At 49.8% G+C, this 21,782-nt stretch overlaps 2 protein-coding genes across 6 annotated transcripts in view; both read left to right on the top strand.

Moving 5' to 3' along the window:
* ANKRD17 (ankyrin repeat domain 17) overlaps positions 1–2,183 on the top strand; it is a 68,811-nt gene extending 66,628 nt beyond the window's left edge. For all 5 annotated transcript variants that reach the window (XM_075422050.1, XM_075422052.1, XM_075422051.1 and 2 more), the window contains one exon: positions 1,570–2,183. In XM_075422050.1, coding sequence (XP_075278165.1) covers positions 1,570–1,629 — 60 coding nt within the window. In that variant the 3' untranslated portion in view covers positions 1,630–2,183. The remainder of the gene's footprint in view (positions 1–1,569) is intronic.
* A 1,789-nt stretch (positions 2,184–3,972) lies between these two features.
* On the top strand, positions 3,973–10,662 carry COX18 (cytochrome c oxidase assembly factor COX18). Its single transcript, XM_075422047.1, has 6 exons — positions 3,973–4,218; positions 6,088–6,188; positions 6,880–7,043; positions 8,149–8,261; positions 9,427–9,534; positions 10,303–10,662. Exons 1-6 carry the CDS (start codon positions 3,973–3,975, stop codon positions 10,474–10,476), a joined length of 906 nt encoding a protein of 301 aa, XP_075278162.1. The 3' UTR covers positions 10,477–10,662.
* Positions 10,663–21,782: the final 11,120 nt, after the last annotated feature.

Genomic DNA, 21,782 nt, shown 5'->3' with positions numbered 1-21,782 from the left:
TACAGCCCCGCTGCTCACTGCAGCACCAAGTGCTGTGTGTGCTTACTGACAGCTTCAGAACGTTACTCATCTCTCCAAAAATAAGTGTCAGTTGTCCTGAGAAGTCATCGGCATCACTGAGGTCATGCAGCTCAAAGGAGTGTGCTGTAGGTCCTGCTGTGAACACACTGGTGCTCGAGAACTGGGCAGCTGTCTTCCAGCTGAGCTCGGAGAAGCTGCCGGTGTAATCAAATCGACAGCGGGTTAATTACTGCAGGTCAGCGTTTTTTTGATGTGTGGTAGGTAAGTCTGGATACCAAAGATAGTTTTGTACCATATATTTTATTCAAAATGATCATGATTTCTGGCTGTGCAGGTCTGCAGCTGGGAAAACACACTCAATTTGCTGTTGTGAGAAAAGCCATTTATTTGCTGTTTTGCATAAGCTTTCCCTTCCCAGAAAGGAAAAGGTCTGGGGGGTTGTTGCTGGGCTCAGAAAGGTGTGATTGTCCTCACTGTGTTAGGAGCTCACATAGGAGGGGAGTAAGGGGCTCTCCTGTCTGCTGCGCGCTGAGCTTGCCTGGGTTATAGGCTTGTCCACTCAATATAATTTAGGGGAACATAATCCTTATACATAAATTTCTTGTTTGTACTCAGCCAGCAACTGACATTATAATGGATCATCAGTAGCTCTTGCTATGTTATATCCTGTGTTTATTTTTAACTATACATTGAGCTCTGTTACTAAGATATTTCTGGACTTCATTTGCTTAGGAATCATGCAAGCTGCAGGCAGAGCTCCCAGCTCTGGCAGGCCATAGGTGTGTAGAAGAAGAGGCCGTCTGTTTGGCCACAGTTCAGGTGCTGCTCCGAAGTGGCTCATGACCGTCACAAGGGGACTTCTGGTTTAGTGAGAAAAGTTTGTCCCGCAGAGAAGGCTTTACTTTGCATACGTGGGTTTCCCCAGAGCCGAGGGTGTTGATGGGCACTGGGCAGGAAATAAGGTGCCAGAAGTCAAGTTCTTGATTGTCTGAGCTTCCAAAGGTGGAGAGGACAGACTCCTGCTCCGAAGGCAGGAGGTCTTCAGGCACTGTGCTTGCAAATAGTTTTGCACATGTGCAGAGTCCTGTTAATTCTCCGTGACAGCGGACCTGGCATGTTTAGAGGGACTAGTTATTTCCCTGGGGATGCTTTTTTCCTGTGTAACAGCAAAATATGTTACATCGGTGTTGCTATGATGGAGGGAGTAGTGGGCATAAATAGGGTTGATTTCCCTCTTTGGTTTTGCTACAAAGGAGAGCAGTCAGGCTGGGTGCAGGTACTTGTTTCCACCAAGTAGAAAGGAAGAGGAAGATGGCCCCTTTGGCCAAGGTGAAAAAGTACAGGCAGAAAGATGAAACCCCCGTTTCCCTTTTCTCACCTGAATCGCAGCGGGCTAAAAGAAGTGCTGAAAGGAACCTGGTGTAGTTTGCCTGCTTGCTGTGTTGTCTGGCGTGGGGCTGTTCTGGGGCGCGGTGCAGTGTGCCTGTGATGCCTGAGCTGCTCTGAGCCGCCCCGAAGCACGGTGCTAAATGAAGCTCTCTCTTCCAGGTGTGGACTGGAACTTGGACACCTCACATGAACAGCGTGCATATGAACCAGCTCGGCTGAGTGGGATCAACTGCTAGCCTCGAGATTCCTTTCTTGCAGAGGAACACACGAATGGCAGAAACAGTTTATGTGCTCCCAGATCATTCTACTGATGTGCTTGACTGAAGTGTGTAGGCTTTTTGCAGAAGAACTTACTAACTGACCTTTTTCTGTGAACATTGTGACCGCCCATTCCCCACCATCATACGTTTCAACTTAGTTAGCCTTTATTCTTTCCTTTCCTTTTTTTTTTTCCTGTTTTTTTTTTTTTGACATAACTTTCTGTTGAAGCTGTTCTTTGGCTGGTTGGTTTTAGTACTGTAAACTGCTTCTGAGCAAACACAGAAATTTAGCAAAATTATGTAAACTTGATCCTGAAGTTTTAGAATGGCAAATAAATGTACAATTGTTTACATAACAAATGGCTAAGCAGAAAGTAAATTTCAATATGTCAGTATAGAGGCTCTACTTTATGTAGACTTAAATTAATGTGAGATATGTACCTTCATATTCAGAAATCTGGATGTTTCCTTCATACATTAAACTATTAATAAGCATAACTTTTCTACTTGTGTAATTTAAGTACACGATAAAAAAGTGGGCATTATCAGAGGGCCTTTTCCAGATGTGTGTTGGACTTTTTGTGGAGCCATACATCAGTTGTAACCAGACATTCAGAGTTTCTGCTTTCCTCCTGTGAAAGGCTTTTCAGCAAAAGGCGCCCGAGAACACAGCCTTTTTGGCCCGTTCACAGTCGTCTCCACACTGAACTCCCCTGCTTGCCCAGTAAATGGGGGGTAAATGTATCGCGCTGCGGCGTCTATTAAAAATCATTCTGGCGGTTGGGTTGGCGCAGTAAGGTCCGTTCTGTTCCACAAATGCTCCCAGAGCTTCTGTTCCTCCGGTTCCTTCCCTTGCCCGCAGCAATCCTGTCAGAACAGAGATCCTTGTGCGCATCAGTTCAAGAATGAGACTCTGAACCTGCAGTTTTAGCAGAGCTTCCCTGATGAAAACCGGCTCCAGAGGAAGGCTTATTTCGGAGTAAGTGGCTTTGTTCCAGTAGCTGATGTCTTGCTCCGAACTGGGTCGCTGCCCTGTGAAGGTTTACTGGCAGAAGTTCAAGCGAGAATTTCCTTATGGTCACGGCCAGGAGCTGTCTCCTCCTCCGCTTGCGGGTGCTCGGGGTGCGCGGCGGTGCCGGGAGGTGAGGCCTCGGGGTCGGGTGAGGCAGGGCTCAGCCGGCAGTGACACGCTCCGGGCGCGTCCCCGTGCGGGTGATCCCACGTAGGTCTGCAAGTCCGAGCTGTTCCTGTGCAGCACCGCGAGGGCTGGCGTGATCCGTTGGTGGCGGCTCCGTGCGGAGGAAGGAAGGCGTGTTTCGTCCTTGCCGTCTCACTTGGAGTCAGCCCTGCTCTGGTAAGTTATGATCCTGAGATGGACGATCTGGAGGGGAAATGCCCGGGATGAGGTAAATGGCTGGCATTTAGGAAGTGCTATTTTGTACCTATTACGGTACTCCTTTGAAAGCCAGAAGAACTAAAAACACTTGCGTGGAGAAACCTGCTGCCCGTTAGACCCTGTGATGCCTCGGAAGGTTTGTGCATCCCAGTGCCTGTATCCATGCCCGGAGGTGACGCTCGGAACAAAAGTACGCTCCTTTTCCCGGCTGTCGGATCACCTGAAATGCATCATGTAAGAACTGGTTGTACCAAAATGGATGCCAGACTGAGGGAGTGCTGAAAAAAAAACGATTGATATGCCATTTCTTACTGTGAGTGGGGAGCGGTGCCCTCCCTGTCCTCTGTGTCACCTGTGGCCCTCGCTGCAGAGTTTTTGCCTCACGCTTCATTGCTGTTGAGGATTATTTGCGTTGGTTTTCTGCAGTAATCCCGCTGAGGAATACTGTGGAGTGCCCAATACATCCACGAGTTCGGTGGGTCGAAAGAACAGTGTTTCTGACCCATAGTTTGTTGGCTTGGGAAACCACCCCATGCCCTGGGGCACGGCGGGGGGAAGGCCCGGCCACCAGTGGGTGGCTTTTTCCTCAGACACTTTTTTTTTTTTTTTCTTAATAGTCCAGTTACGATGTTTTTTTCTGACCAACCTTGGACGCTGAAGGAGAAGGGAAGGCGGCGGAGCCTGTGCGTTCCCGTGAGGGTCCTGGCCGCTACTGAGGAGCCGTTAACTGCCCTTAGTCAAGATGGCCGCTATTGAGGAGCTGTTAACTGCCCTCAGTCAAGATGGCGGCCGCGGCGTCGGGCGGGCTCGTTGCGGCTGCACGGGCACGCGCATGCGCGGTGGCGGCGCCGGGCGGGCTCGCTGCGCTGGCGGGCGGGCGCATGCGCGGTGGCGGCGCCGCCGGCCATGTGGCGGCTATGGCGGCCGGGCGGGCGGACGGCGCTGGCCGTGGCGGCGGCGGTCGGCGGCCCCGGCGGCTGGTACGAGTGGGCGGCGGGGTCGGCGGCGGTGCGCGGCGCGGAGGCCGGGCTGGTGGCCCTGCAGGAGGCCGCTGGGCTGCCGTGGTGGGCCGCCATCGCCTGCGGTGCCGCGCTGCTCCGCACCGCCGTCACCCTGCCGCTGGCCGCGCACCAGAGCCGCCTCCTGGCCAAGGTGGGTTGCTCCCGGGCGCGGGGCGCTCGCCGGGGCTGCTCCGGTAGAGACGTGAGGTAAACCGGGCTCGGGCGGTGTCTAAACACCGGTTTTTCCTCAGAAGTTGGGAGAACGGCTGAAGTTACCGAAGAGGTTCCGTGCTGTGCCTGCGGCGGGCGGGGAGTCTTTGCGGTGCTGGGGAGCAGGGCGCTGCTCCTTCGCTCTGCCGCTTCCTCGCCCGCTGAGGGGGCTTTGTGGCTTCTCCTTTGCTGTGCCGCTTCTTCACCTGCTCAGGGGGGTTTTATGGCTTCTCCTTCGCTCTGCCATTTCCTCACCCTCTGAGGGGGGCTTTGGCGTTTCTCCTTTGATTCGAAGATCCGGTAGGAAAAACCTAACAGTACAATGTATACTGTTAAGCAGGTATTCTTTATTGCGGCTCCGGGCACACAGGGGATTTCTCCTCCAAACGTGCGCGCCAGACACCCTGTTGCTTCAGGTTAAATACAATCACACAGGTAATTATTCATTATATTTCTAGGAACTAATTAGCATATGTAAATATCTTTCACACATGTCTGTTAGTATCTGTGGGTGGTCTTCGGGGGTCCCAAGATGAAGGCCCATCCTCTTCATCACGCTGTTCACTGATTGACATTTGTTTCTGCGCAAACTCAGTTCCAGGATCACGTCCATCATGTCCTTCAGGTTGTTTTGCTCCGGTCTTGTTGCTCTCTTGGTGCCTCCTGATCTCTGGAGCTTGGCGCATTTGCCCTCCCAAGGCCGAGCTGTCTGGAGTGGAATTATTTAGGAGTCTCTTTTATCCCACAGTTATCCCAATTATTTGCTGAGAATCAAGACTACTTTTGTTTCACTTAATTATTTTGTCTAACGACTAAGTGATAGCTTGTGCCCATGTCCTTCCACTACATTCCTTAATGAGAAAACAGGGATTAGTGTAACAGTTATATTGTTAGATCACTATGCATGCAGAAATACAAGTTACAGTACTAAAGACTACTAAAAACTAGAAAATATTAAGGCTTTTTGTTATAGTTTCACATTTCTTACAATCCCCTCTATCACCTTCCCTGTGCCACTTCTTCACCGGCTGAGGGGGACGTTGGCCTTTCTCCCTTGCTGTTGTGTTTCCTCACGCTCTGAGGGGCACGTTGGCCTTTCTCCCTTGCCGTGCCGTTTCCTCGCCCGTTGGGGTGCTGCGTCGCAGCCGCCCGATCTCAGCTGGTCTGTGCCCGGTCGGCTCTCTGTTCCTCGCCGGCGCGAAGGTGGGGCTGGCGAGGGCAGGCGTGTTTCTTGGAGGGGGTTCTGCCGCGACCATCATTATTGCAGAGGAGTGATTTAGTTCCTTTGTTGCCGCGTGTTTGGGGTGTGGTTTCGTTTGTTTGGGTTTTGCTCTGTCTTCTTACAGCCGTGCTGGTTCATTTCTCCTTTCCTCTTGAGTGCAGAAGTGAATATCATGTTGCACTTTTGCATAACGGGGTCTCATTCCTCCGGGCAGTGACTTCGGTGACTGCAAAGCTACATCCTGCTGGGCTTTAAATCTTTTTGCGGTGGCATTAAAGGTGTTTTTGTTAAGTAAAGTAGCTGGTCACAATTCCTAAACGAAGATAAAAAGGTGTTTGTTAAGAACAAAATATAAAATCTAATTCTGTATTTATTTCATTTAGTAGTAAGATAATATCTTTGATTGTTACAGTAAATACTTCTCACTAGTATCTTCACAGGATTATTGTGTTTAAAGATAAAAGGTGTTTACAGATGTGTTGCCGTGTCCTTCACAGTCGTTCTTCACGTTTGTACAGCATCAGGTGGGGAGGGGAAGTGGTTGTTACCTGTGACTGTGCATAAACATTTTCCCTTTTCTTTAGCTAGCTGGAAAATCTGCAGCCTGAGATTAAAAAACTAGCTGAGCGTCTTCGCTATGAAGTTTCTGTTCATGGAAAGCAGCAGGGTTGGTCTGAAAAGGTTGCCAGGTAAGATGGCGATTGTACATAGCTTATAAATCCATTCCAGGTGGAGGGGTAGAGGGAGGGAAAATCCTACAGCAGCAGTTTTACAGAAAGCTTCTACCGTTGCCCAAAACTTAGATTTTCTTACCACTTCTACAACTTAGTTGCGTTTGTTATATTGCCCTTCAGAATATATTAATTTTAAAACTCTGAACTTGTGATAGGCTTACGCTTACAGGGCCAAATCCCGGATTATTTTTGTTGTCTTCACTTGTGACTGAGGTTTTCTTAGCTGTTACAGTATCTAAACGCTGCTGGAGCTGGAGGCGTGACGGATTGTGGTCCTGTTTGTTTCGTAGTGCAGTAGCAGTGACTCTGAGCTGGGATACTGAGGGTGACGTAACTGGCTGATTGCCTCTGCGTTGGGAAAATTACATCCTAGTTCAGAAAAAAAACCTCAGACAAGTTACTGGTAGCTGACAGTGACAGTGGGAAGTTTTGTTGTGAAAAGGTACTTAGAGCAGCAGGGCTAAAAGTTGTGAGGGAAGGGGGTTGGCAAAGGAGAGAGGCATGTCTGAAGAGGAGAGACATTCAAGTTTGCCAAGGTTGCACCTGAACAAGCCAATCTGGCATGCGTAGAATTGTTACTTCAGAATTTGAGCAGTTACTCTATGACAGGTGCTCTGAGAGGACTTTTTTGTTTTCTTTCTAAAAGGTTCCACTTTAAGAAGAACCTGCGGAGGATTATTACGGAGCTGTACGTTCGAGACAACTGCCATCCCTTCAAAGCCACTTTACTGGTGTGGGTGCAGGTTCCAATGTGGGTTTGCGTGTCCCTCGCTCTGCGCAACTGCAGCGTTGGTGCCACGGACTCGGAAGGTGATCAGTCTCAACGCTCATTTTTTGTTCACTTACTGGTTTTTTACGGACTCTTCATTGGTTAAAGAGCTGAGGTCAACATATAAGCTGGTATAAAAACTACTCTGCTACAAAGCTTTTACACTTTATGTATTTTAAGCATAGGTAAATATCTGATAAAAGTGAATTTCAGAGACTTTAATGAGGTACATTGTACTTGTTACACTAGATCAAACCACAGTTCATAGAACCAAAGAACTCGTGTCTGGACGACGCTTACACTTCTCTTTGGTTTGAGCTCTTCCAGCAGCATCCGGAGCATCACCCAGCTCTGCTTAAGCACTCTCATTATTTGGGGTAGAGCTGCGAGCTTTGTGGCGTGCCTCTTTAGAAGCACTGTCAGGGTCTGGGCTCTGGGAACAACGTGAGGCGTTTTGTTGAGTCGTGTGAGTGCTTAATTGTTTTGTGGCCTTCCAGAGACCACAAAATTTTTTACTAGGAAAAAAAAACATCGGCTTGGGATTTTTCTGGTTCACGAGGTAAATGTATTTAGCCAGCAATATTACCCATGCCACAGCACACTCACTATTAATCTGTATTTTTTTTTCAGTGTGAAGTTTCATGTGGAGTACTATATAGACAAGATGAACATGTGGGTTTTTTAAAAAAAAAATAAAATCAAAATATCAGTATTTGAGAAGAGTTTATAGTTTGTTCTTCTAAACAAAAATGCAACAAGCTATATAGTTATTAAGAAAATAGAATTATTTCAAAAACACGAAATATGGAGCCGCTCTAGGTTACTGCATTGCACATTTTCCTCATTGGCTGGTAAAATGGTGGCTGAGATCAAGTTAGTTTTCATCGCAGGTTCACCTGAGTCAGTGTCTCTGATGAGCTAGTCTGGATCTGGGCCTGTGTCTCCCACCATTTTCTCTTTTCGTGACAGCAGACCGCCTTGACACTGATGCGTTAAACCAAAGACTGCTGCTTCTGTGTAGTTGTCGTGTAGATAAAGTGTACGCAGAAACTTGGATGATTTGATTGCAGTGCGTGGTGCGGTTCTGACCCACTTGAGGCAGCGAATCATACTTAATTCCGTGTTTTCTTTAAACTATTCTTGCAGTTCAAGAACAGTTCTCAGCAGGCGGAGCGTTGTGGTTCACAGACCTCACGGCACCAGATTCTACGTGGATTTTGCCTGTGGCCCTTGGGCTCGTGAATTTGCTGATAGTGGAGGTACGCTGGTGGAATAAACAGGATGATTGCAAAAGGAGAATTCCTTTTACAGAATTGCAAGACAGTATTACACAGTTATAAAACATGGTCGTAGAAGGGTAGTTTCAGACTATCTCACTGCTTTAAATGCATTAAGCAGAGCTGAAGAATAACTTCATTGTTCTGTGGATTTGAAGGTGTGGGTGTCTTGTTTAGAGACAAAAACAAAATCTGACGTGACGTGTCTCGGATGCTGTATTGGCTTTACTTGAGCCTCAGTAGAATTTCCTCTTGACTCTGAAGTTTCATTTAGAATGGTGTTCTCATGAGCTTCCTGGCTGCTGAGCATCCAGAACATCCAAAAGCGTATGTGGATCTTTTAGTTTGTTATTTGTTACTGCCTTGTGGTCAAAACTAATAATACTGTGTGTTCTTCTTTAAAAAAGAGAAAAAATCCAGAACTCTCTAAGATTGCTGGGGAGATTAATCAACAGAAACAGAAAAAAAGTCTCTTCCCAGCTTTGGGGGTAATTTAATGGAAGTATTTTTCTGCTCCATTTTTCCGTTAGGTGTTCCCATCAAACTCTAACCATCTGGATTTCATTCTTACTCCGTTTTCTTCTGTGTTACGTGGACTGAGACGGTCTTAGAGAAAAAAAGTCAGTCTGTGACTGTAGGTCTGGTTCTGCCTTCGCTCAGTTTCCTGTCCACCAGTTTGGGTCTCGTTCCCGTTGGCAGCGTTTTTCCAAGGGCTGTGCTGCAGGCTGTGGTGCCGGAACCTCTAGATGTGCAGCAGTGGCATCACCGAGCTCTGCTTAAGCACTCTCGTTATCTGGGGTAGAGCTGCGAGCTTTGTGGCGTGCCTCTGTAGAAGCACTGTCAGGGTCTGAGCTCTGGGAACAGCGTGAGGTGTTTGGTTGGGTCCTGTGAGGTTACCTTACCTGGAGTGATGGTTTGGTGCCCTGCCGGGCTGGTACAGTGTTTGCTGCAAAGGACTGAACGTGCGAAACATCAGACACGTTCAGTGAAATATTGTAGCAGCAGGTTGATGGAAATGGAGGATGCAAAATGGAAGAAAGAAGTGAACGAGAGTGCTGGGTCAGAGGAAACCCCACTGTTGCCTGTTTTCTCATGTTGGTTGTTTCAGAAGGACCTTGTTTGTAACTATGGGTATCTCCTCTTTCAGATCTTTTCTTTGCAAAAAAAGGAAGTTTCCAGGTTCCAGAAGCTTGCTACGAATTTCTTTCGAGTGGTGTCGGTGGTGATGATCCCTGTTGCTGCAGCCGTCCCCTCTGTAAGTGCAGAGCCTTGGCGGAGCGTCCGCTGAGCTGTGGCTGCGGGGTGTCCCTGGTGCTGAAGGGGCGGCCCAGGTGCCTGCTGTGTTGAGCAGACCGTACTCTCTCATACAGTGTGCCCGAAAACAAGATGCTCTGTCTACCTATACGTTTAAATTCTTAACACAGATGGAATATTTTTGTCAAAGAGGGAAGAATCTGCAAACTTACTGTTTCTAAACATCATTTTCGCAGACTAGGGCTTGGAAGGGCGTTCAGAGCAGGGTAGCATCCTTTTTGTGATCTCAAAAACGAGGGGAAACCTTTGTATAATGAAGGACACACAGACAGAGGTTTGCCAAGTGTTTGCTTACTGTAGGAGGAAAACAGCATAGTTTTTAGATTAGGAAGTATTCCATGACTTCTTAAAACCCTTCTCGTTTTTACCAGGTGTGCTGGGTATTTTTGCAGCGATTAACAAAACCACAGTATCTAGTGTTTGGCTCATCGACGTGTAGTCTGAAATAGAGAAATTTAAGCAAGTTTAATATGAATTCATTTATGAACTGTTGTCAGGCTTCAGCGTAGTGGCTCTTTCTTTCCCAGAAGGGTTGAGAAAGAATAAAAAAATACATTTGAAATAGAAGCCATGATTGTTGTTGAGAGGAGTGGGTTTGGGGGAGTTGTTTCTCTCGGTAACCGGGAGTAAGCAGTGGCTGTAGTTCGTGGAGAGCTGCCTGAGACCGGAGTGCTTCTGCTGCATCTAACTCCATGTTATCTCGTTGCAGTCCATGGCGTTGTACTGGCTGTCCTCGAGCTTCGTGGGACTCTCGCACAACCTGCTGCTGCGTTCTCCGGCCTTTCGCCGCCTGTGTGGCATACCGAGGACCAAGTCTGACTCGGATACTCCCTACAGGGATGTCGTGTCTGCCTTGGCTGGCAAATACGGTTTTAAGAAATGAGGTGGTCTGAGCTGTCCCGCAAACGTTGCTGTTTTATTGAGACGTACGTATTTACTGTACAGCATTGCAGCTGGAATTATATTTATTTTCCAAATAAAGCATTGACTGTCTGGCCATAAAGAATGATTTTTTGAGCACAAGCGTGTAAGTGTATGTTTAATGGGAAGTTTTGTTTCGGGGGTGGTCATTTTGCAGTTAGAATAGGCCCGTAATACAGCTTTGTCTCCTGAATTACAGTAAGGAATTGTGCAGATGAATATTAAACAAAAATATGACTCATCTAGGCTGCCTTCTTGTAGTGAAGCTGACCTGACCTGTGGGCTAGCGAGCAACACGCCTGGGGGCGAGGGGAGAGGCTGGATGGACGGACTGATGCTGTGGTTATGGGGTATTTAATGGAGACACTGGTGCTGACTGGTCGGGAGTCAGGTACAGCTGTTCGATACGCGGGGGGGTCACGTGATGGTCTGCAGAACAGCTCTGATAGCTGATTTCTGTGACTGGGGAGCGAGCGAGGTGGTTGTCAGTCTCGTGTGCCTGAGATTTGGAGTTGGGAGGACAAGTTTCTTGCGTCGCCTTGGGGATCACCTGCAGAGTGAGAGCACTCTGTTTCTGACTGATGTCTCTCTTCCGCGATGAAATAGCGTAGCAGCTGCTTGTGGTGTCGTCTGAAATGAGGCAAGTAGCACCTTGACAAAGAATGAATGACTATAAGAAACCAGATACTTCAACTGTGTATCAAATCTCGTTTTAATTTAAGTCCTAAAAGTAAAGTAGAAGTATGTTGTGCCTGAAGGGACCTGCGTACTGTGTTTTTTCCTGTCAACATCAGCGTAGTTACAGGTAGGCCCTGCCGGTGAGGGCATTCAGATTCACACCTTGCTCTGCATACAGCTTCAGTCAGCAGACAGACGTGAAGCCCTGCACGCTGGTGTCCCTTTGCACAGCAGTCTGTGCAAGTCTGGTCTCGTGAAAGGTCGAGTGTCTTCCTGGAGAAGCAGGATCAGGACAGAGGGCCAAGCATTGCTCGTATTCCTGGCCCTCAGGTGGCTGTCACAGTGCGGAGCCAGGATGATTCACGCTTCAACGGTTAAAGTTAGTGCTCATTAATCGCTGGTGATAGGAAGTGATTTTTAAAATAACTGGGATTTTTTTGTGATTAGAGAAAACTATTCAGCCCTGGGAAAGAGAAAAGCAGGTGCAGTGCCAGGCAGATGTGGACAACAGTAACAAGCCAACAGTCAGATGCCTTTGTTGTGGTGCGAAGAATCTGTAGTCTTTTGTTTTATTTTTTCATTTAGTTTGTTTCCTGTCACCCCCCTGACCCGTGAGCAGAAGAGGGAGTCGGAGTTTATCAAGATTTGGTGTGTAGATAGGGCAGGGGTGTTTTTTGAGAAGTGTTGTTTGAAACTCAATGTTCCTAATTTTCAGTCCCAATAGCGCACTTCAAATTGTCTTTTAGTGGATGTATTTCCCCTGGGGGAGTGCATGATGATATTCTCTCACATGTGCTTCAGAAGCTTAAAAGAAAATCACAGAAATTTTATTTTCTTATTACATTTTGTATGAGTTCAGTTGTGCCGTAGGTATTTTCAGGCCGCAGGCGGCCCGTTGGACAGGACGGAATGGCGGCGGTAGCGGCTGGGCTTGGCTTCTGGCCGCGGGAGGACGCAGCCCACCGGTGGCAGAGGCCGGCGCCCGCGACCGGCTGGGAGAACGGGGTTTTCCTGCAGCCCCGAAGGAGACGGCCGTGCAGCGGGAGCTGGGAGGTCGGTCGCTGCCTGCGAGCGGGCAGTGGGAGGTGGCAAAGGAGACGGAGCCGGACGCAGCTCGGAAGTGCGAAGAGGAAGGAGAAGAGGCGACGGGGACAAGCTGGAAGACAAAACATTTCTGAATTGGTAGCAAAACGTGCTTTTTGCCTTGAGGATGGTCCAGCACCTGCTTTCCTGAAGGAGCTGCGGGATCTGCGTCGCCAGGGGTACTGCAGATGCCGACTGGATGAGACCCTGCTTCAACGGGCCCGCGCTGCGCAGGGTTTGGACTAGGGACCCCCGGAACTCCCTTGCCGGCTGCACGGTTCTGGGATTGTATCCGTGTCTTGCCTGGAGAAAAATCACAAGTTCTGCTAAAAACCCCTTTTTCAGGCGTACAGCTGGGTGGCTGTGCCGTGCTACGGGCGCTGCGTTGCCGGTCACTGCACGGGTGGCGGCGAGAACAGCGCGTGCTGCTCCTGCACCGGCCACGCTGGGCTGCCAGCAGCGAACCCTCCTGCGGAGCAGCAGACCGGTCATCTGGCTGTGTGTCTGTCTGTCCCTTCTTACGAGTCACTGACTTGCACATTCGCTTCCACTTGCACGTACGGTTGGTTTAACCATATTCTGCGTTTCTGTGGTTTTTAGAGAGGAGCAGCAACTGGAATTTCAAGTTGTGCTGTGCTAAAACATGTGGTTCTCAATTCTAACTGGTGCTCAACGTGGATTACTGTTTCCTGCAGACTAATGGCAAGCGTGCTACTCTGTGGTAAGGTTTTTTCCCCCAGAAGGTGTTTCGTTCCCTGTGGATTCCAGCTAGAGGCTGTAGCCTCATGTGCAGACGTGTGCAACTCTTTCACTCCAGGAAAACAGGTTGGTTATTGCAGGAAGGAGCTGCAAGTGCAAGACTTTGGGTGCTGGCATTTGAACTTGTTATGTTTTGTCTTTAGTGTCGCTTTGCAAAGCTGGTAGCAGGTCTGGCTGTGGGGAAGGACAAGGCAGTGAAGGTGAGATGGAGTGCTCTTGGCATTGCTCACGGAATTACAGAGCGTGACTTTGTGCTCTGTGTCATCTCAAAGAGCACAGCAGGATTCCGTGACGGAGATGTTTGGGGTTTGTTTTTTCCCTGAGTGTTACAGAAGGACTAGAAGGTGTTAATTTAATGGGAACTGGCCACAGATAAATGTGTTTAGAGTTAATGTAAGGGTGGGAAAGGTCTAGGATGTTTTCAAATCTAACAAAAACCTACAAAACTAAACCCAAACTCAAACTGTTAGGACTGATAGGGAAGTGCTCAGGAGGTTTCCCATGCTTCCTCTGAAATACTTGTTTCTGGGTGCTGCTGGAGGCACCGGGGAGGATGACGGGACACAGTCTGCATAGAGCTGGAGCCATTTGTGACAATTTTGGCACAGAAACCCGGTAACTCGTGCCACGCTGGTGGCTTTGCAGGTTGGAATTCTGCATGCTGATTCTAACCAGCCCCGGTGCTCGCTGTGACGCTTTAGTCGCTTCTGTCTCTGACTCCATCAGCTCAACTGCCAAGAACGCTTCATCGCATTTAGAAAATGTTTGCAGGTTTTGGGATAAACTTTTGAGTTTGGGAAGTATTAATGGGCTGGTTTGTGTCCTTGCTCCTTACTTTGGCAAGCAGTCAGAGCCTGTGATACAAGAGAGAAATTTCATCTGTCTCGGCTGTAATTCTCCCGCTCGAAAAAAAGCAGAATTACAGAAGGGCTGTAATTTTCCTGCTAGAAAAAGCAGACAGCTCTCAGTAGGGGTTTATTTCGGAGCCCCGCAGCGCGGTGCGAGCTGGCACGCTGCTGCGGTCCCAGCTGCAGACTGCAGCCCCTCGTGCCTCGCCACCCCCCGGCATCGCCGCGGCTGCTGCAGCTCGCGTTGCGTTGTGCCTTCCCCTTCCAGTCTGTCGCTGGAGGGAGACAGTGGCTCAGCTTTCAGAGATTTCTACAGCGGATTGATTTAATGGTATCTGTCAAAATAGTCCCTAGCAGTAAGCTTTCTGTAAAATAAAAACAAGCTTCGAATTTATGTATGGCTCTGAACTTCAGTCAGTAGATCCCGCTCCACAAATTCTTTAAATACTTTCAGCTCCATCGGGAGCACTGGAATTTCTGAACTGTTTTTGCTAGCATTGCCAAAAAACCACCCAGAAAGTAGAAACAGAAGTGCCATAAACCCCAGGGATCTCTGGGGATCGGTAATCTGACCTTTAAACAGGAGCAGAAAGAAGTAAAATTCAGTAACTTGCTGCCCTGCCAAGGTATCTGAAGAATCTGGAAAAAGGGGTTATTAGAGAACATCCCAGGCACGGAAGGAGATTCGTGGATTTCAGCCACCAAACTGTCTGAAAGCTGCTGAAAAAAGACAGGGCGGACACCCGGGGCTGAGGAGACCCTCGCGCTTCAGCCTTGTCTGAGGGCGGCTGCCGCGGGCCCTGAGTGAGCGAGGGACGCAAGGCGGCGAAGGGGGGGGGCTTCTGCTCAGAGACAGTACGTACACCGGCAGAATTCGTGCCCCTTTTTCTCTTTTTGTTGAGTAGAAGCACTTCAATGGTTGTGTAGATGACTGTGGAGAGGTGTTTGTGGATTCTTAAAGTTCCATGTCCTCCTTACTCCCAAAACTGCGACGTTACTGAATTTGAAGCGCTGTGGCTTTAAAATAGTTGTAGACTTCTGTGCTTCTTGTAAACACTGGGCTCAGCTTAGAGTTTTTCCTTTGTTGAAACGAAGGGTAAGGAATTAATTGTTGAAGTTTTTAAAAGATTCCAAGTTCCTACTTTGATGTAAACTAAATTAACAGAATTTGGGAGCACAAATGTTAACACGGGATTCGAAGGGTTAGTTTGAATTGTGGTGGTGGCTTGGTGAGGCTCAGGAGGACCAGCTGCTTACCAGGCTCAGGAGGACCACCACTGCTTACCAGTTCTGGGGGGGTGGGTGGGTGTTAGTCTTGCCACTTGTTTCCTGAGTTGGGCCCTTAACCACTTGTTGTGTGATGGAATCGTGGAATCCTGTTCTCCTACAGCTGCTGTTTGGCGCCTTGGCAAGCACGCTTAGGCTGTTGGAAGGGTGTAAAGGTCACTTTTGCCTACGAGGACGTTAACTGATACCACTGCAGCACTCTGCCTACTGAGCAGATCTGGGCTGGTACCAGTACAGGCTGGGGTGGACCTGCTGGAGAGCAGCTCTGTGGAGAGGGACCTGGGTGTCCTGGGGGACAACAGGGTGACCATGAGCCAGCAGCGTGCCCTGGCTGCCAAGAAGGCCAGTAGGATCCTGGGGTGCATCAAGAGGAGTGTGGCCAGCAGGTCGAGGGAGGTTCTCCTTCCCCTCTGCTCTGCCCTGGTGAGGCCCCATCTGCAGTGCTGTGTCCAGTGCTGGGCTCCCCAGTTCAAGAAAGATGAGGAGCTACTGGAGAGAGTCCAGCACAGGGCTACGAGGATGGAGAGGGGACTGGAGCATCTCTCCTACGAGGAGAGGCTGAGGGAGCTGGGCTTGTTCAGCCTGGAGAAGAGAAGGCTGAGAGGGGACCTTAGAAGTGCCTCTAAATATCTGCAGGGTGCGGGTCAGGAGGACGGGGCCAGACTGTTTCCAGTGGTGCCCAGTGACAGGACAAGGAGCAATGGGCACAAACTGAAGCAGAGGAAGCTCCAGCTGAAGATGAGGAAGAACTTCTTCACTCTGAGGGTGATGGAGCCCTGGCCCAGGCTGCCCAGCGAGGCTGTGGAGTCTCCTTCTCTGGAGATATTCAAGACCTGCCTGGACAAGGTCCTGTGCAGCTTGCTGTAGGTGACCCTGCTTTGGCAGGGGGTTGGACTGGGTGACCCACAGAGGTCCCTTCCAACCCCTACTATTCTGTGATTCTGTGATTCTGTGACACCGGATCCAGTGGCTCAGGGGCTGCTGCTTTGTTGCTGCCATGGTTGGGATTTTGCCCTCGTGAAAACTTGAGGCAACCTTTTTGAACTGTGTAACGCTTTGTGAAACTTTTACTTATATGAGATAGGGAAAGTGGGTTTTGCGTATCAGTTTTTTAAAAAAAGATTTAATTTTCATATGCGGGTTGGATAGGAGGCTTGGTTCCCTTTTTCAGTCTGAGGCCACGTTTGCATTCGGTGTGTTGGTATTTCTCAGCGTATTCTCTCGACTTGGGCACGTGGAGCAAGTTCCGAAAGGCACCTAAAGAGACAAAATGACCAAAATTATACACGTCTGCTGTATTTTTGGTCGGTCCCCATACAGGATGGGCACAGACTGGTAGCAGCTACTGTGGGGCTGGTCTTTATTTCTTCATGCTGATTTCTCTCAGGTGTGCAGGAAAAATGCGCCTTTATTTTATAAACAGGAATCCCCCTGTCAGCCGTAAAACACCGCCAGCTTCTTTCGTGCAAACTGCTGGTGTGTTGAGGCAGATGGACGCATCTGTTTGTCCTGAGACCGACACCAACGTGAGGTAAAACATTAGAAGGTTCACAGCAAGTGATGCCTTTCTTCTCAGGTTTAGATGAATGGCTCTCACTCAAACGCGTTCTCAGTCGTGTGGTTTGCAAGGACTGGCAGGACAGGCAGAAAAAGTACGGTTTGTTTTGTGGCGAAGCTCGGCTGCCGTTAGAATCAGCTGTAGCAGAGGTGGGTGACGATGTTTTCAGTTTTCAGTGAGTAATTTGTCCAGCTCCATATAAATCCAGTCCCAGGCTTCTGGAGCGGTCACGCTGCTCGTTGGCGTCGGGTGATTGCCATTCCGCTGGGCAGCGTTTGTGACGGTGCCCCGTTTCGGTTCGTTTGTGTGTTATCGGTGATGGGAGCGTTCTGCTGGTCGGTGGAAAGCTTCTGCCTTGTGCTGAAGTCCTGGCCAAGGTCTCCGGTTGGTCGCTGCCGGTGGTCGGTGGGGTGGAAGTGGGAGCTGCTTTCTTCTGGAGCTGCTTTCTTCTGGAGCTCTCCCCCAGGGTGCTCCTGTCCTGCAGAAACCAGGCTGCGTGTTGCCTCCTGGAGCTGTCTCTGCAGGACACGGGGTGCCTGGAGAGAGCAGAGGATGTCCTCCAGGAGCTGGGACGACCTGCTGGTCCCTGAAGGTGCTGAAGACGTGCAGATCCCGGGCTGGACTCGTGCTGCCTACAAAGCTGTGGTAAAACCCACTCTGCCTGGGCGATGCTGTGCTCACCTCGGGGTGAGCGGAGGGCTGCGAGGATGATGAGGGGACTGGAACATCTCCCCTATGAGGAGAGGCTGAGGGAGCTGGGCTTGTTCAGCCTGGAGAAGAGAAGGCTGCGAGGGGACCTTAGAAATGCTTATAAATATCTGCAGGGTGGGGGTCAGGAGGACGGGGCCAGACTCTTTCCAGTGGTGCCCAGTGACAGGACAAGGGGCAATGGGCACAAACTGAAGCAGAGGAAGCTCCAGCTGAACCCGAGGAAGATCTTCTTCCCTCTGAGGGTGACGGAGCCCTGGCCCAGGCTGCCCAGGGAGGCTGTGGAGTCTCCTTCTCTGGAGATATTCCAGACCCGCCTGGACGCGGTGCTGTGCAGCCTGCTCTGGGTGACCCTGCTTGGGCAGGGGGCTGGGCTGGGTGACCCACAGAGGGCCCTGCCAACCCCGACCATTCTGTGATTCTGTGATTCTGTGATTCTGTTTTTACCTTGGGAGGCTGCGAGACCGTGCTGGTGGCAATAAGGCTGCGAGCGGGGAACAAGGTGGAGCGGGCGCAGGCCAGATCTTGACGTGAAGTAGACCTGCCCGTTCCGAGCATTTGGTTTGGCGTATTCAGCACGTGCAGAAGGTTTTCCTCTCTTTGCCTGAGATGTGAATTCAAAAGGGCAGGCGTTTGTGAGTGATCACACAGAGCTTGCAGAAAGGGTTCTTGCCATACGCTTTAAAATTCAATAGATTAAAAAATAAAAAATCTGACAGTAAAATTCATCTCAAAGTTGTTAGCCTTATTCCCAGAAAGACTGTCCTCCTCCAGCAGGGATGAGCCTGTGCTTCTGACTGCGTGTTGTCACATCTCCACCTCTCTGCTCTACGTACCCTTCTGGTAAGGTTATAAAAACTCACCAGGAAAGAAAAAAAGATTTTAATACCGAGATAAGCACCTGATCGCAGAATCATAGAATGACGGGGTTGGCAGGGACCTCTGTGGGTCACCCAGCCCAACCCCCTGCCCAAGCAGGGTCACCCAGAGCAGGCTGCACAGCACCGCGTCCAGGCGGGGCTGGAATATCTCCAGAGAAGGAGACTCCACAGCCTCCCTGGGCAGCCTGGGCCAGGGCTCCGTCACCCTCAGAGGGAAGAAGTTCTTCCTTGGGTTCAGCTGGAGCTTCCTCTGCTTCCGTTTGTGCCCGTTGCCCCTTGTCCTGTCGCTGGGCACCACTGGAAAGAGCCTGGCCCCATCCTCCTGACACCCACCCTGCAGATATTTGTAGGCATTTCTAAGGCCCCCTCTCAGCCTTCTCTTCTCCAGGCTGAACAAGCCCAGCTCCCTCAGCCTCTCCTCGTAGCAGAGATGCTCCAGTCCCCTCACCATCTTTGTAGCACCTGATTCCGCAGGGCAAATGAAAGCAGAGGGAGCTCTGGGTGTGAATGGTGCTTGCGAATTGTGGATTTTAGCTGTTTGCCTGGTTAGTGGCCAGGGCTGCTGGAACCCGCCCGTGGCACGCTGGGCTGCTGGCACACGCGGGTTCAGCCTCCTGCCTGCGTCGCCACAGCTGACATCTGCTTCAGCAACCTGCAGCCAACGTCCCCCGTGAGCTTCTGTAATTGTGGTTGGCAACAGACACAGCCAGATCACGTCTAGGAGGAGACACTCCTGCTGGTTCCAATTTAGGCAAGGCATGGTTCCACAAACAAGCAGCCACGAACATCTGGAAGGAGGCAGCTCTTCACCGGTTCCGTCTGAACAGGAGGAAGAACTTCTTCCCTCTGAGGGTGACGGAGCCCTGGCCCAGGCTGCCCAGGGAGGCTGTGGAGTCTCCTTCTCTGGAGATATTCCAGCCCCGCCTGGCCGCGGTGCTGTGCCCCCTGCTCTGGGTGACCCTGCTTGGGCAGGGGGTTGGGCTGGGTGACCCACAGAGGGCCCTGCCAAGCCCTGCCATGCTGGGGTTCTGTAAGGGACAGTTACCTCCGTGCTTTCAGATGCTTCCAGTTCAAAACCAAACGGCACCCGCAATGCTAAATTCCTTTTCCCGTCATGAAACCTTCTGCTGGGGTAGGTGGACCTTTGGTTTGGCCCAGTACAGCTGTTCTTGCATTCTTATAAAAAAGAAGTTAAAATTTGCCAGCTTGTTAACTTACCTACAGACGGGGAGCGTTCCTGCTGCCGCAGAAGCCAGCTGAGAAGAACGCGCTGTTGGTCCGTGCTGTGGAAAACCAGTGTAAGATGGAAATGTGAAGAGCAGGTGAGAGACCCCAGAGAAAAGGGCGGGTGGGCTTGGGGGAGACAACCGCTGGAGAAGACGTGCGGAGAAGAGGAACGGTGGTACTGCCTCCAGAATGGAGAACGCATCGTGTATGGGTTGGCCGTCCTCCCTGCGCACAGCGGTCCAAAGACCAGTTTGTGCCAGTGTTGAAGCTACATGGTGGGCCCTTGCAGGTTTTTGGTTATCCGTGTGTATTTAATTTGCAAAGCCTTTTACGTGAACAAGTTTCATGGTGCTGCTTCTGCTAACCCACCTCATCTGGTGAGCTTCCTCGGGCGACCTTGCCTGGCCTCCTCTTCTTGTACTTCACGTTTCGTTCCTCATCACAGCCCAGGCGTCTTGGTTTCTTTTCCTTTCCCAGTTCAGATGCCTCCCAGCTCCCTCCGCGTCTCCCTGGTGCGTGGAGCAGCTGGTCTGCAGGATCGTGGGTGTTCGTGGGGCCGTGGGTGTACACAGCAGGCTACGTATGGTGGGACTGTGGTCCAGTCCATAACCTCCAAGTCTGGCACTCCTCGCTTGACCCTCAGCTGCTGGTAGGGCGGTGTATTTAGGGCCAGCAGCACCTAACCAGCTACGTCCTTCAGCACGTGGTCCCCGAGGGTGCTTTCAGCAGGACACTTGCTTTTGGCATCTGCTTCTTCCCTGCGGGTCTCCCGAGTTGGGGGAGCCCAGGCTTCTGGCTTGGAAATGCCTCTGGTGATCCCCAGCACGGAGGATCACGAAGAAGGGTTGGGCTGTGCTATTTCAGCCTGAAAGTTTGGTTTGGACGGTAATTGTACAGTAAAATTCCGATTCAGAGAAGGGCTCATCAAGTCATTTGTGATCTACATTTCCTAGTGTACATTTTGAATTTATCTGTGTTGTTCATAGGGAAATAAGCAGAAAAACTGAGAATTTTTTGTGTTGCTGTGTTTTGCTTTTTTTTTCCCCTCCTTGGGCCTAGTTATTGTTATCTGGGAAAAATGTATATTTTTTGTTGCAGTGAACAATTTATAGAAATTGCTTGTGCATCTCATTTTTCTGACTTCCTAATTCTGACCGTTGGTGGCTGGAAAGGTGTTCCCTGAAAGTCCGTGTTGTCTCCTGCGGCCTCTTGCCGCGATCGGCCGCTGTTTCCTGGCACCTGCTGATTCGAAGAGCCGGTAGGAAAAACCTGACAGCACAACGTACGCTGCTCAGCAGGGATTCTGTACTGCGGTGCTGGGCACACGGGGGGTTTTTCCTCCAAACGTGCGCCCCAGACACCCTGTTGCTTCAGGTTAAATACAATCACACATGTAAATAGTCATTATATTTCTAAGAGCTAATTAGCATATGTAAATATCTTTCACGCTTGTCTGTTAACATCTTTGGGTGGTCTTGGGGGGTCCCAAGATGAAGGCCCGTCCTCTTCATCACGCTGTTCACTGATTGACATTTGTTTCTGCGCAGACTCAGTTCCAGGATCACGTCCATCGTGTCCTTCAGGTTGTTTTGCTCCGGTCTTGTTGCGCTCTTGGTGCCTCCTTATCTCTGGAGCTTAGCGCATTTGCCCTCCCAAGGCTGAGCTGTCTGGAGTAGAATTATTTAGGAGTCTCTTTTATCCCACAATTATCCCAATTATTTGCTGAGAATCAAGACCACTTTTGTTTCACTTAATTATTTTGTCTAACGACTCAGTGATAGCTTGTGCCCATGTCCTTCCACTACATTCCTTAATGAGAAAACAGGGAATAGGGTAACAGCTACATCGTTAGATCACTATGCATGCAGGAATACAAGTTGCAGTACTAAAAACTACTAAAAACTAGAAAATAGTAAGGCTTTGTTGTTATAGTTTCACATTTCTTACAATCCCCTCTATCATTATCAACATCAACTTTCAAGACCAGGCAGTGCGTGTGTTGACGAAATGAGGAAGGAATAATTTTAGGAGGTTTATGTGTAGTAATATGTCTGTAAAACAATGATTTTTTTCTAGTCGTATCACCTTTATATTTTGGTACAGCTGCTGGTGGTGTAGATGGCTCTGATCCTGCTTTTAGCTCTCTTCGAAGAGTGGCAGGCAGGTTGTGGAGGGGGCTCTGGCCTCACCACAGGTTGACAGGGAAGGAGATCGGACCGCTTACAAGGATCGTGCCAAA

Source organism: Opisthocomus hoazin, chromosome 5 (assembly GCF_030867145.1).
Source record: "Opisthocomus hoazin isolate bOpiHoa1 chromosome 5, bOpiHoa1.hap1, whole genome shotgun sequence".
NCBI classification, from domain to species: domain Eukaryota; kingdom Metazoa; phylum Chordata; class Aves; order Opisthocomiformes; family Opisthocomidae; genus Opisthocomus; species Opisthocomus hoazin.
This window is presented reverse-complemented; position numbering and strand designations above follow the sequence as displayed.